The sequence below is a fragment of the Amblyomma mixtum genome, chromosome 1 (genome assembly GCF_055824585.1).
Source record: "Amblyomma mixtum isolate Tamu chromosome 1, ASM5582458v1, whole genome shotgun sequence".
NCBI classification, from domain to species: Eukaryota; Metazoa; Arthropoda; class Arachnida; order Ixodida; family Ixodidae; genus Amblyomma; species Amblyomma mixtum.
The window spans coordinates 204275411-204290092 of record NC_143012.1 but is presented as its reverse complement, the minus strand read 5'-3'; the positions used below and the strand labels follow the sequence as shown (position 1 = coordinate 204290092).

At 46.3% G+C, this 14682-nt stretch overlaps 1 protein-coding gene across 1 annotated transcript in view; it reads right to left on the bottom strand.

Annotated features, from left to right (window-relative positions):
- Prp6 (pre-mRNA processing factor 6) overlaps positions 1-12631 on the bottom strand; it is a 30221-nt gene extending 17590 nt beyond the window's left edge. The window contains exons 1-11 of the mRNA XM_089562368.1: positions 12515-12631; positions 12336-12395; positions 11947-12043; positions 10797-10915; positions 9061-9139; positions 8530-8624; positions 7695-7776; positions 5399-5530; positions 3558-3652; positions 2800-2864; positions 1642-1769 (exon numbers count right to left, since the gene is read on the bottom strand). Of these exons, the coding sequence (XP_089418494.1) occupies positions 1642-1769; positions 2800-2864; positions 3558-3652; positions 5399-5530; positions 7695-7776; positions 8530-8624; positions 9061-9139; positions 10797-10915; positions 11947-12043; positions 12336-12395; positions 12515-12615 (1053 nt within the window). The 5' untranslated portion in view covers positions 12616-12631. The remainder of the gene's footprint in view (positions 1-1641; positions 1770-2799; positions 2865-3557; positions 3653-5398; positions 5531-7694; positions 7777-8529; positions 8625-9060; positions 9140-10796; positions 10916-11946; positions 12044-12335; positions 12396-12514) is intronic.
- Positions 12632-14682: the final 2051 nt, after the last annotated feature.

Sequence of the window (14682 nt, the reverse complement as noted above, 5' to 3'; positions counted from 1 at the left end):
CGGGCTCTATTAGTACGCATATCTTGGGACAAAGTGCCAAATTCGCATCGCCTCTGCCGGTGAGTTTCTTGTGCTGGCGGCATGCCGATCATCTAAATGAAATGAGGACCGAAGCTTCCGTTGGTCAATCTGCAAACATTCCAGAAGTTGGGGGGGATTACTTGTACGATGTATAGACCAATACGTATGCGCGTATACACAGCATCTTGCTGTACCTAGCACTTCCGTACATATACGGTAGATTCACACAAACTCACCCAGTAACTAGTCCCTGCGTCAAGAGCAAATGTTACCTAGAAACAATTTAAATAAGTATATTTTTCCCCTCTTTTACTACATTTCACTAATAACAGGTCAAAGAAACTGGCAATATCATTACAGCTCATGCCAGCATCACCCTTAAGGGGACACAGAGGAAAAGTTGAAGGTGTCTATATCAATACATTACCCCGTTCTAATTACAAAGACAGCACTTACACTAAAAACAGAGCTTTTATAAGCTACAAAAAGGTGAAAAAATATTGAATCTAGGTGTTGCCCCCCAACCATTTTCACAAGCAAACTGCTGTGCGCCAAAACAGGTTCTTCCATGCGGAACCCTGAAGTTAGGTAACACTGCCACTGGCTACCAAACGGCGATCATGGCATGCTTCTGGGTACGGATGTCACAAGTCTGATTCAAAAGGCGGGAAAACTTTTAATTCCAATTTCCTCGGTAATAAATGCACCTTCTGGTGCTGGACAAATGTGAACATAGCCAAAACAGCCACAGAATCGATTTTTACTAAGAATTAAAGTCTGCTGCAGTAGTCCTCATTGTCCGTTTAAAGGTGCACTGAAGAGGAATCTGAACTCGTATTTTTATCGCTGGAACTAGACCTACATGTTCCCAGCGTTCTTAGAAACTTCGATTTATTTCCCTGTGTGGTCGATTTCCTTAATTTAAAGCGGATTAACGTCCCGCTCCTGCCTTTTTTTTTTTTGAATTCCCTGCAAACAGTAGGAGGAGTCGACCAACCATTCACCCAGTTCCGTGGCGGCTTGTTGCTCTGCCATCGGCAGAGAGTCCACTCGTATCTTTATTTCCGTGGGCCTAATTTGCAGCTACGTAGTCTCTGACTAGACCTATTTATTCACGGAAACCTAAAAGAAGCAAAACAAAAGCAAAAGCAAAGTCGCCACGCGACTGCCTGATAGGCACTTCATGTGTTGGTCTACTCCTCCCACTGTATGCGGGGAATTAAAAAAAAAAAGGCAGGAGCCGGACGTTAATCCGATTTAATTAGAGAAATAGGCTGCACAGGGCAATAAATTGAAGTTTCTCAGAATGCTGGGAACGTGTAGATGGAGTTGCCGCGGCAAAAAGATGAGTTCAGATTCCTCTTCAGTGCACCTTTAAGTTCCATGCCTTACAATTACTACCAGTTGCACACGCCATGACTACTGTCAGCTTAGGTGGTTTCCTTCAGCTTCAACACCTACATACCACTTAGTTCACAACTGCAAGCAAATTACATAGCACCAAGTATAACTGCAAGATGGTTGTAAGCCACTGCAAAGGAAATTTGCAAAGGCATATCAAAGGTGCCACTACACCGCAACGCCCAACTGCACCAGAAATGCAAGAACAAGGACTCTTACCTGCAGCCTGGCAGCTTCCAGCCAGATGTCCTCAGAGTTGGGGCACATCTCCCCACCCTTCATGATGAGGTTTCTCGCTGTCTGGATCTTGCCCGTCACTTCTTCGAGACGGGCCGATGCAATCCACGCTGGAAATTCACACATAAAAGAAAAAGATGCTAGCATTATTGCATGTGATCTAAAGCTGCAGGATGCATCTACACATACAAACTAATATTATACACTGCTTGGCCACAGACAATAAACTACACAGAGAGCATACACTTCCACTTTTAGTCAGAGAAAGGCATGAGGCTGCAACTTCGATAAGTCCACAGCAGTTAAGACGTTTGCAAGCTTTTAATTCGGGAATAAAGAAGGTGGAGAGAATTTAAAGCATATATTTGTTCATCCCTACAAGGAAGTAGCACCAAAAGCTTCCTAATGAACTAAGGCATAAAGAAGCCTACATAACACCCATAACCAGCCTGGTTGCCTCCTTGCCGTTGAAGCGTCAAGTAAAAAAAATTGTTGGTGGTTTAGCATTGTCAACGACGAAACATTGTACGAAAGCAGTCTCTGCAGGCGGACACCCAATGCCATGTACCTGGAAAGTGCGACTGAAAGTGCGTGTTCTTTCCTTTCGTGACTTGTGCACAGATGGAAGTTCACAAAGACAACGACATGCAATACACAGCGCAAGAGTGTGCTGCAGTTTAACACGAGGCGTGACTGGCTGCAGTGATAGCACAGTGCTCTCATGCAGTGGCCAGCAAAGCTGATCTGTTTGCACGGCTGTTGATTCGAAACTCAGTCCCGGCAATACTTACTTCATTTCTCCAGGTTGGCCAATGTGACTTTCATTCAAAATCTCGCTTATTTCTCGTCACTTCCCGCATCACGTAACTAACTTCAGAGGCTTCACCCCACATCGGCACTTTCCAGGTTAGGAGGCCAATTGCTTTCACACTAAAAGCAAAACGCCCAAGACTAACAGCTTGCTCAGATGCTCTGATTAATCAGGAACACATCTTGTTTCTAACGTGTGCAGACAGACAAGGAAACTATAGAAGCAAGGAGAGAGAGAAAATATGAACACAATAGAGAAAAACGGGACGATGGAAAAGGAGAGACAACATGAGAGTTTTTTAAGAACAGGGGAAAAATGTGATGTCCCACCTGGCGGGTGGTTGGGGTTTGTCTCCCGGACCGACTTGAGAAGCAGCCGAGCCTTTTTGATGTCACTGCAGGGAAAAATAGAAGCAAGATGGAAACGTAAGCAAGAATGGGGCACACCACGACATGCAGGCCTGGAAAAATGCCCGAATGATCCGAAGGTCCGAATCAATGAAAGGACACCCAAAAACTGCCAAGAACCGTTTGCATCACAGTAAATTTAATAGGCGAAAACCTGGCCAGAGTTGTCTGCGTTTGAGATTAAATCCGCACAGCATCAATATTTTTGCAAAGAAAGATAATTTATTATGTGCATTTAGTCGGGAATACCAACGCAGAAGTGCTCTGTAATGAGAGAGATCATCGCAGCTTCTTTTACAGCACAGCCATGCGTGCCGTGGCCGCAGGCCGTTGTGAAGCACGGGAAAGAAAAATCACCGGACTATTTTTCTTGTTATGGCGCCTCCTTGATCGCCGTCACGCCTGCCATTGCGTGCATGTCGGAGGTTCGCAGACAACATTTTGAAAAAAAGTTCTGACTTGAAGAGGGTAATTTGGATAATCACTTGCTATTGTGGTCATGCATCGACAAAGTCCTAAACTGGCGGCCAGTTCAAGTAACTGGTGGTGTGATCACTGCTGCGTCTGAATTAACGAACGACCTATGCAATATAGACTTACATGAGCGTAAACTGGGACTACACGGCAGTCCGAATTAACGACGACCACACAATGAGGTTTTACTGCAATACGTCACCCACCTGATGTCAGCCCCATGGCTAGGGATCATGGACTGCAGGTCAGTGAGGTACCCCTTGGGGTCCACCACAGTCTGGCCGCTCACAGAGTCCGACACCTGCACAGGAAAACATCCATTACAATGGAGAGAAGTTGTGTTGTGTTGTGATGGGTTTTATGGCACATAGGCAATTGAGGCCATCATGCGCCACAATGGAGAGAAGGGCACTTCATGTCTGAAAGGAACTGCAAGGACAGGCTGAAAAGGTTTTCAGAAATTAAAACTGGTCTAGCTGGTCTGTAGCATTTGCATTAATGCAAAATGAACTGAGCATTCAATGGCACAAATACAAACTGTGCAGATTTCCCAAAGTACTAAAATGTTTCTGGGGAATTTATCAACTTTGCTTTAGAATGTGGACACACTAGCTTGCACCCCGAAAATTTTTTGCTGATTCTTTAAGGAAGTGGGCATTAAGGAGCAAAGAGTGATAATAAGTGAACCAAATCTCTACTTCGAATTCAGAGCCCTCTTTGGTTACTAAGGATTAAGTACATAAAAGCTGGCAAAATATTTCAGCCCCAGCATCAGACACAACAACCAAACTAGTTGATGTAAGAGAGGTTTGGTAAGGAAGCTTTCACTGCTGCTTTTTTCTTGTCCATTTACAGTAAACAACTAGACAGCCAGTATGGCTGATTCCATCAACGGTGATATGTACTGGTACATTCGAAGGGTTTGAATGGGAGATATGCTGTACAATGAGTGAAACCGAACAATGTCAGCTGGGTAACGCTTGCCCACTCCAAACGCAAGCTCTTGTAATCAAAAGAGCTACTAGTGGGGCTAGTTGGAAATACATACTTGAAGGAATTGGTGAGCACTATAAAAACACGGAAAAGGGACGAATACACAGGACGAAGCGCTTTCTAACAACTGTTTAATCTCAATAGAAACATGACTATATACACACATTTGACGTCATATCAAAAACCGAAGAGGGAGGAACGCACGTGCTGATAAGAATGAAGGAAAAAACAAGAATGAAGGAAAAACAGGTAAAAACTATGTGCGCTTAAAACAGCCGAAGATTACTGTTCTTGAGGTAGGGAATGTTAGGGGGAACTGAGTTAACCTACCTCTTCGGCTGTTTTAAGTGCACATAGTTTTTATCTGTTTTTTCCTTCATTCTTGTCAGCGCGTGCGTTCCTCCCTCTTCTGTTTTTGATATGATGTCAAATGTGTGTATATAGACATGTTTCTATTGAGATGAAACAGTTGTTAGAAAGCGCTTCGTCCTGTGTATTCATCCCTTTTCCGTGTTTTTATAGCGCTCACCAATTACTCCTGTAATCACTGCCCTCCTTCTCATCAGTAGAAGGGTTTGCATGCCACTTCTTCACAGCTGTCACAGCGTACAAATGTCTGACCATGACACCACGTCAACAACACCGCTCTCAATGTGTGTAATTCTTACTTGAGCAAGTGCTGCGTGGCATAGCAAGCCGTGTGCCTTAGTTCAGAACTACCACTCGCATCGACAGCAAGCTATGGGCACAAGTGTCTGGAAAGTTGCCTTCGCCTGAATGAAGACCTTATGCGCATGCGTCACTTTTTTGCTGCCACAAACACATTTCCTGTCCGAGAGAAAAACGTGCGAGAACCTGAGAGAACGTTCACGCTCAACTGCATCTACACAACACTTAGAAAGTTTTGAATAGACATTCCACGGACTACCCTACCAACTTTCTACTGACAGTCTGAAGACAGTTCTTGCAAGGGAATGCACCTAACACCAGTCTAGATTCCATTAGCTTTGGAAGCCTTCACTCGCATCCAACTCGAGAAAAAGAGCTGCCTCACCTGGTTGAGCTTGATGTCCATGAGGGTGTTCCGGGCCTGGCCAATCTTACGCAAGTCCAGGTCAGCCGACGGAGTGGCCCATCCTGGAGTGGCTGTGCCTGGGAAGGGTGTTGTCAGCCCACCTCCATATGGCTGCATGGCATTGGCAAAAGGACATGTCAGATTTTGCTTCAAGGAGCCACACTGGCAGAGAGAAAACAAGCCCAATTGCTCTGCAAATCTGGACTTCAGTATTACAAGCAAATGGTTGAGAGGTCACATTACAGGGGTGCTGCCAGCCTAATTGGCAGAAGAATCACTTGCATGACCACAGGTTTAAGTGAGATTCATCAGTGTACCTGAGAACACTTTTTTGGACACCCAGCACGCATTATTAAGATCGACGTCAGCGGGTCTCGTTTGGAGCCAGCCAGCACACCTGTTTCTACTGTGCATAGCTGCGAGCAACTTCAGCGTGATTACTTTCGGGCCTGCCGCCATGGACCGGACGCACAGAGAGGACCCAGGTGAAAGCTGACTTCAATTACGGAGTTTGCCCGGTTGGAGTACAGGACCAAAACCAGACCCCCTTCACAAAGTGCCTGCACGTGTAGAACGCCGCCGCCGCCTCGGGGAGACGAACGTTATCTTCCCCATTTGCCGTGACCGTGCCAGGGAACAAAGGGCCTCGTCTCCGGCTGCTCTTTGTTGTGCCAAGCACCGCGACAAGCTGGCGGGCATCATCTCCGACCCAAGCACGAGGAACCACTTTCGGCCTTTTCGTGACCTCGAGTCCGGCCTCGAGCGGCGGGTGTCTTTGATTATCAGCAGATGTCGGTGACCCGCAGAAACCTTCGACTGGCCGGAGGCCATCACCTACCGCAGTCAACGCTACCTCGACGACAACCTTCTTTCCCTCAGACTCCACATGTGACGGGGGCGTGGCCCTAAGTGCAGTGGTGTGTTTGTGCGCACAAGTTTGTGTTGTTTGTGATCTGGGCCCCTCCCAGCCCGGCGTGGGCGTCCTCAACCTAGGGAATTTAGGGAAGGAGAACAGGATAAAAGTCGACAACGAGTGCGGCAGGACAGCCTACGATACAGCCTCCCATAGCCTCCCATACAGCCTCATTTGGAACCTCACTTCAGTCTCTTATGCTTGTAAAAAGATGTAAATAAACCCTCTTGTAATCTTCGTCCCATCACTTAACTCTTTGACATGGCGGCACTCCTGTCCTGGTGGTGGTGGGAACGGGGTGTCGAAGCTTGACCACGGTTCCGTCAAGCGAGCAGCAGCAGCAGCAGCGAGCTAGCAACGACCCCGAACCGACCCATCTTCGCCAACAACTGGTGGCAGCGTCAACAGCATGCAGTTACCACATACACCAATGGGAACAATACCAAGCTGTGCAGAAATTGCCAGTAAATAAATCACACAGTTTTTGCAACACGGAGTACATGAGCCATATTTTTTTTATCATGGCAAAGCTGCCCTTCAGTCCTCATAAATTCACCACAACTCTATGGCTCCAGAATTCTCATGGTGTTACCTTTTTTTCGTGATTGCACATAAGCACGGCGTCTGATGCAGCTGCAGAAAGCTCTGTTCAAACAGACCACGCTCAATCATGCAGGCCACACAAATTGGAGAGGAAATTTCTGCATCAGCGCCTTTTGCATTATCGCTAACACTGATAACCTCCCTACTGCTGCTTCTGTGTGAGTAGATTTATCTATCTTTGACGTTGTAAGCTCCTCGCCCCCAACTTCGAGAGAAAAGTATGTGCATATGTCTCGACTCAGCCAAATACAATGATGAATTATATGGAATAAATTCTTAGCACAGAAGTTTTCTTCTCCCCACACACAAGGAGAGTGGAAGAAGACAACCAGTACTAAACAACCAAAACCATGAAAACAGGAAAATGAGAAAAGACTAATAAACAAATAAATTAACCAACACCCAGTGTCGTCCTCAAGGAACAAATGAATTGTAGCAACAGACTACTTAACACAGTACGCCGAGACACAGCGTCAAGACACAGCCACTGGTGCCGAAGTAGTGCAGTTCTTTGTCTTGCGTTACGGTGCAGCACCAGTTGTCACCACAGACAGCAGCACCACCTTTACAGCTTTAGCACAGTCCCTATTCAAGCATACCAGCACCTCCACCAGAAAGAAGTAACGAACACTTGCCACAGTTGCACTGCGAATCGCACACAAGACTCTGCTCCGACAAGATGGCTGACTCACACACAGCCCATTTGGCCCTCGCTCAAGAGCACGCAGTAAACATCAATTTCAAAGGATCACTTCCTACCTGCTGCCGTGGGTCCAGTGTCGTCACTGACTCGGAACCAATGCCTGCCTTGGACAGAATGGAATCTGGCATGGGGGTGAACCTGAAGGAAACCGCAAAACGTACATATGTAGAACCTATTATATTTCTCTTGTAGCCCACTAAATATTGTTTTCACACCAAAGCAGAAGCTGTTTGCACTGGCAAGGCACAAGACAATAACGTCAATGCCAGTTTTCAGCAACAACAAATTTCAGAAGGCCTGCACCTTGCAAGGCACCCACGGTGGATTTGCAATTAAGAGTACATTGAGCAGAATGTGCAGAAAAAGATCCATGTTCTGGTTGCCTAGCTACACGCATGCTGCCTACAACATAGAAAATCCGCATCGTCATTTATCTGCGAGCACTAAGCAGCACCATTGCACCCGCGGGTGCATACGGGAAAGCTATAGCCTCCGGATGTGCCCAAGGAAAGCCAGTTTCTTTTTTAGTCACCCGGTGTTGCCCGAAGTTTGATCTATCAGATCTCACGGCAAATTTTTGTACAGTGCAGATGTACGATTTCCTATACATTCACAACGTAGCTTTACGGTGCTCAGAAATTATTCAATGTAAAGGATAATTCAATCCAACTCAGTTCAATATAAATGGGTTCAACTGTATATTACTAGCTGCTCTAAGGCGAAAAAGAAACAACCTGAAAAGTATAAGCAAAATTAAATAAAAAGCCAAATCTTTTGAGTGAGGTTGACGTTACGCACCAGATAATTATTTTCTTGCATAGCGAACCCGGTGCTCAAGGGCAATACACGTCCAATGCAACATTTCTTCTTTTAAAAATCAAGGAAACGCACTTTTCAGGTCGGGGATTTCGCTGCCTCTTGTTGCGGGCATCGCCAACCTCCGGGATGCTCTTCCAGTCATCCATGGTCACCTGCTCCAGATCTCTCTGCATTGCAGTGGGGTGGTGTGCAAAGGGGAGACAAGTGCCACTGCTTAGCAACCAGTGTGGTATTAACTAACACTTGACGTTCACCACCAAATGACTACGCGGCGTAACAACAAGGCATTTCACACAGGAAACTAAAGAAAGAGCCTGGAGGAAAAACATAGAAATCTTGTTTCTGTTATATAGGACACCTTTCACGACTGTAAGGCACAAACACTTTTGTTCCTTTTCAGGACATTTCTGGCTTATGACATGGCTCAGCATTTAAATAAAGCTACACGGACCTAATATAAAACATAAAGGCAAAAAAGACACAAAATTCAGCGCCCTTTAAGATATGATGGCACAAAAACAAATCCCCATGCCTTGCATCAATCAAAATTGTGGCCAACCTATCCTGTGATAGCGGTGGTTCTGAAGACAAGGCACGACTGACCTTGAGGTCGGAGAACTGCTGCTGAATCTTGGGTCTCTCCTGACGGTAGCGCTCCAGTTCCCGTCTCAGCTTCATCTCTCTGGGGAACGGGGAAAAGAGAGGAATTACAGACAACACACCTTTCCGCCCACATCCTACTAGGCAGTCAAAGGCCAAAGCTGCCTACAAAGCTCACAGCAAAAGAAATGCCCAAGAATCTTTGTACACAGCTTTGTACATGTTCGCTCTTCCATACATTCAGTCTATGTAAAGAGAAGCACGGCAACGATAATTTGATTTGCTGGACATTCAGACGCCCATATGCTCCCCAATGTTGGTTTCTGATATGAAGTATGCTGTAGTATACTGTTCCAACCCAAAAAATGCAAAAATATACAGCTCAACACTGCAGAAATTATACACTTACTTATGTAGAAATATCTAAGCAACATATACTGCTAAAGTGCTCCATATACTTGTCCGCAGTGTGCAAACAGTACACTGTGGAGTTTGCTGGCATCATTTGCGAGTAGTCGAGGGTGAGAAAAAATATTGCACAGGGTCACTCAATATCAAGGGGAAAGGGCATCGTTCTTCAAAAAGCACTGCCACCAAGTGCCGGCAAGAATCAGCAGCAAATGCGCATGCGCAGTAAGAATGGCTAACTGCTTCTTCCGCCCATGCGCTTGGTGCCACCCATTCTCAAAGACTCTCTCTGGCAGCGCTTCGCAAAACGCGGTGGCCATGCGTTTGTTTGTTCCCTTTCATACTGAGCAACCCTGCACATGCCCTTTGGTATGTACTATAGCTCACTTGTCACGCCTCAGAAAGCTATACTGAGCCTAGCACGATGCGACAAATGCCATGAACATACACCAGAGCACACTAAGCTGGTTTATGGACATATTAACAACAGGTGCAATGTAGGAGATATAGGGACCTGCGTTAGTACCACTCAATCGATGACCAAGCATGCCAAGGAACATGGCATCTATATACATAAGGTATAACCTTGAAAAAAAAGGAGACAGGCATCCTCAGTGCCTATAGCAAATAGCCTCTAATTTGCTCTTCTGTTCATATGAACGTCCCAAAATTGAAAGAGCGATTGGCTGCTAGAAAATACGGTGCTCAGTGCAATGGTGCACAGAATGCACCCACTCTACTCTTGCAATTAGTACTTTACACAATCATGTCCTGTGCAGAATGATTCTTATCTTTCCAAGATAATTTTGATAACTTGCCAATTTCAAATAGCCTTCTTCAGTTCAATGAGGCTCCACTGTTTCATAACTGCTATTGTTAAAATGTTGGGGGCGTAGCTCAGCTGAATCTGCAACATGCTGAGTTTGCAACACGCAACAACGGCTCAGCTAAGCGTTCGGGCTGCAAACGAGCTTCACACCACAGGGTCGTCGTCTTCTTTTTCATCCCAGTTCAACACAGTGAGTGAGTGGGGCTGCTACGCTACAGTGGTTCTATGCGTTTTTCAACATGAACAATTGCCACCCGTCCCAAGTCTTGCAAAAAACCTTACACCATTAGGCATAAAAGTCTACAGGTCACAGTGGCCACAAAACCGAATTATCTCAAATCCCAAGCATGCGGCTTGAAACCTAAAAACACAGACCGCATTTGTACACTCAACCGGTACAATGCACACTCAAATATCTGGATGTACAACAAAGCTGCAATAAAACTAAGTTGTGCCATCGCAAACATCCAACCATGGGATGCCTGTAAAGGGATGCACTCACCTGTACTCCTTGCGCTTCTCATCCATCCTGCGGTCGATGGCCTCATAGATTGCATCGGCCTCTTCATCGTCCTTGTCGTAGGGGTCCTTGCTGAACAGGCTGCCTCCATAGCCAGCAAACTGGGGTCGAACGTGTTGCATGAGAACAGCGCACCACACCTTGCAAAGTTATTCTGCTCTACTTCAAGCCTACACCAACCACTGCAATCTAGAGCAGTGTTTAGAGACAGAGCAAGTGTCTAGTATAAAAACAGTTTGGATGTATCCGTAATTGATAATGTAATGATTTGTTGCAATTTTCATAAGCAAAACCCGACATGTTTTCTTTTCAAGTGAATGTTGGCTGGCCGGTTGTAATGGATGACTCAAGTTTGAAAAACAGGCCAAGAGGCTCTTTTTTGAGAAAACAGTGCTCTTTACACCATCCAGAATAACTATGGTTGTTTAGTTTTGCACACAATAAGTTTCCATCAGCCATCTGGGTGTAGGTGTCACTCTGAGCAATGAGGCACCTGACAGCAGCGGGTGCTGCAGGCACACACTATTAATACACAAAGGACTCTATTTTAGGATAAAGTTGTTGGCAAGCTATGATGCTGTAAGTTCCTATGCAGCAATGGGGTACCCTGGGTATAAGAATGATACGGCTGTGCCACTAGAGTTGCAAAGACGCAAGTAGGTCGGTCCAATAAACTGGCCTCCCCAAGCACCACAAGAAATCTCTACAGCTATGCAGTGCAGATCCACGTGCAGCTGTAGGCAGGTGCGTCCGCATTCTCACGCCTGTCCTGAAACGGTGGTGGCTTTCTGACTGTAAGTCATGGATACTAACCCCATCTTAGAAAACTTAAAAAGGTGAGCGTCCAGCATCCTGGGCAGAAACTTTACAAAGATCGATAAAGCTAAACCATGGTGTCAGTCGTCATGGATACTAACCCCATCTTAGAAAACTTAAAAAGGTGAGCGTTCAGCATCCTGGGCAGAAACTTTACAAAGATCGATAAAGCTAAACCATGGTGTCAGTCTGCTTTTCTCAACGCTCCAGAAATTTCAAAGCGAAAAAAACACGATTTACGTAGCTGTAAGCTCTGAGACCATGCTTTAAAAAGCGTTATATGTTAAGTTCACAAACCCGGAGATCGACCTCTCACCTCGTCATAGTTGGAGTCGTTAAGATCTTCATCGTCGTCCTCCTCTTCTTCTTTCTGTTTGTTCTTTCGCTTGCTTGGAGGAGCGTGACGATCGTCACTGCAAACGTCATGGCCGTCTAAATCGCAGTTCAGCTAGGTGTCTACAGTTGCCTCACAATACAAAGACCATGCGATGCGTGACGATAAATAATTGGCATGCAGCTTCACTCTAATCATCGCTACCTGTGAGACAGAGCATGCAGCATTAGAAAATCACAAAAGTATCAACATAAACAAACCAGTGGCGCACCTGGCAACATCAACGCACTCCTGTCATGCAAGCGTGCAAGTCAAACCAACCCGATTTCAAATAGAACGTTATAACTAGGAGAGGTAAGAGAGATACTTACGGAACATCACTTGCGTCTCTCGCGGGACCGATATCAGAACGTGTGGTGAAGCCGGTCGCGCTGCAATAAACAAATGAACGACGATGTTTCGTGGGACCGAAGGTGGGCGCCTCAGGGCACCTTATCCAGGCATCAAGCAAGAGTTCTAACGAAACTGTATGAAAGTATAAGCTCCTTACCCTCTGCCGACGCCAGCAACGTATCCTAAGGGTGCTGGAACGCCGAGAAAATGCTTTCGTTTCTTCGCAACCAGCGATGTGGGGGCTGCCATTGCCGCCATGTTGCTTCGATTTCTTTCTGTCAGTGTTGAGAGACGTTTCTCTTGAATGCGACAGGCTTGTATTCAACTCTCCGATTCACTAACCAGCGAAATATACAGTACAATGTAACTTCTACAAGCGCAGTGAAATAGCAACGTTTAATTTGTAGTTGGGAACGCTTTTTCCGCCCAATGAACTAAGAGCGCGAACTTCGAAACGTCTACGATGTTCCTTGTATGTTCTCTCAGACAGTAAGGCGGCTGTTAGGAACTTCGGCAAAGGCCTAATTTCAAGGCAGGCGGCCAGTCTACTGAGGAAGCACCCGCTAAACCGTGAGGTTTTAGTAATCTGGGTTCCAGCTCATAGGGGTCTCTATACAGGCAATGAGGCTGCCCATCGCCTCGCTCGAGATGTATACACCCGAGCGGCCGTACAGACCCCACTAGCCGGAGACAAAGACCCATTTATTACCTACGAAGAGCTCTCTGAGACTCCCAGACTAGGCCGAAGGATCTATCCATCATCAGATAGGTCCCTAACACCGTCAGAATGTAGGGCCTGGCGAAAAATTCAGGCCAACCGCTTCTTCCATGTTACACTGCATAATGAGCTTACAGGCAACCCGGAGGCTTGCAATCTCTGCAACGTACCTCTGAGTCAAAATCATCTAATCTGGCAATGCCCCGAATCCTCGGGAGCTAAACAGACTGATCCCCTTGATCAATTAAGTTGCCTGGGAGTCCTACATCCGCAGCCCAAATGCGGATGTACAAAATACCGTCCTACGCCTGGCGGAGGAGGCTTAATCCAAGACCTTCTCTGCGGTCACGGCGCAGGAGGGCCGGCAAGGGGGAGACCCTCCCTCTGGCTGAGCCCCTGCCCCGAGGCCCAGTCGGTGTGAATAAAGTCGTCTCTCTCTCTCTGTTGTACATACTACTTCCACAAGCAACAATAACTTTAGAACTGTTGCTACTAGTAGGGCACCCTACCACTGTTCTAAACCATAAGCACAAAAAACTGTTGCAGTCCTGGCGATCATGAGTCGGCTGTGCGACCAGAGGGAAGCTCAAGGCGCCGACGCAAAGCTCATGGCTCGGCGGGCTCTTACGATACTTGGAATGATCCCAAGTGGCAAGGGCGTCCGCAGAATTTTTTGCAGGGGGGGGCCCCCATTGGTTGTTGGCGCCGGAGGGGGGGGGGGGGGGGGGGGCATGTTCGTAGCAAAAAGGCACTATTTGCGGTATGAATTTATTTATTTATATATAAATAAAAAATAAGTGAAATACACACATGAAATAAAAATTACAAACAGCAAATTAAAGTGTGGCTAGGAGAGATACATTGCAGTTTATCAACGAAGAAACAATTAAAATTAATAAAAAATCCAAAAATATACTGTCACTTCGTGGAGAAGAGTGCTCAGTATTGCTGCATACGGGTTCTCGACTCACCCGGATTGATGACCAGCACACAGCACAATATGGTCACAAACACGCAACTACAGTCACTCAGTCAGTCTTCCTTGAACAGCAACTGTAGACTCCACGGATTTTTCTGGGCGAATTGCGTGATTACACGGGTGATAAATTCATTTCTGTGCTTCATTACACGCTCTCGGTGCACACTCGTCACACACATTGATTGGAAAAACGGTTGAACGCGTACGTTGAAAACAAAAGATGTCTATACATACAACGAAAACTTATTTACAAGATAAATGCACGCTCGCAGCTTCATACACCTCGCTCCATCTTGCTCGCGCATCCGCACAGTCGAGCAACCGCACGCACTGCTCGCCGCTCGTAGTTTTCTCGTCCACTGTCTTGGTTGTTCTCAGATTCGTTGACAAACGGCCACTAAAAACACCGAAGCACAAATACAGAGGCGCGCACACGTGCAAGGGCTTACTTCCGTGCGACTTCCAAGGGGAAGGGACACTTTGTGTGTTTTTATGGGGTTCAGAGCCCCAAAACGACTCAGGTTATGAGGAACGGAGTAGTACAGAGCTCCGGATAATGTCGACCACCTGGGTCTCTTTACCGGGCACTGACCTCGCACAGTACACGGGCGCTGTTGTCATTTGAGGC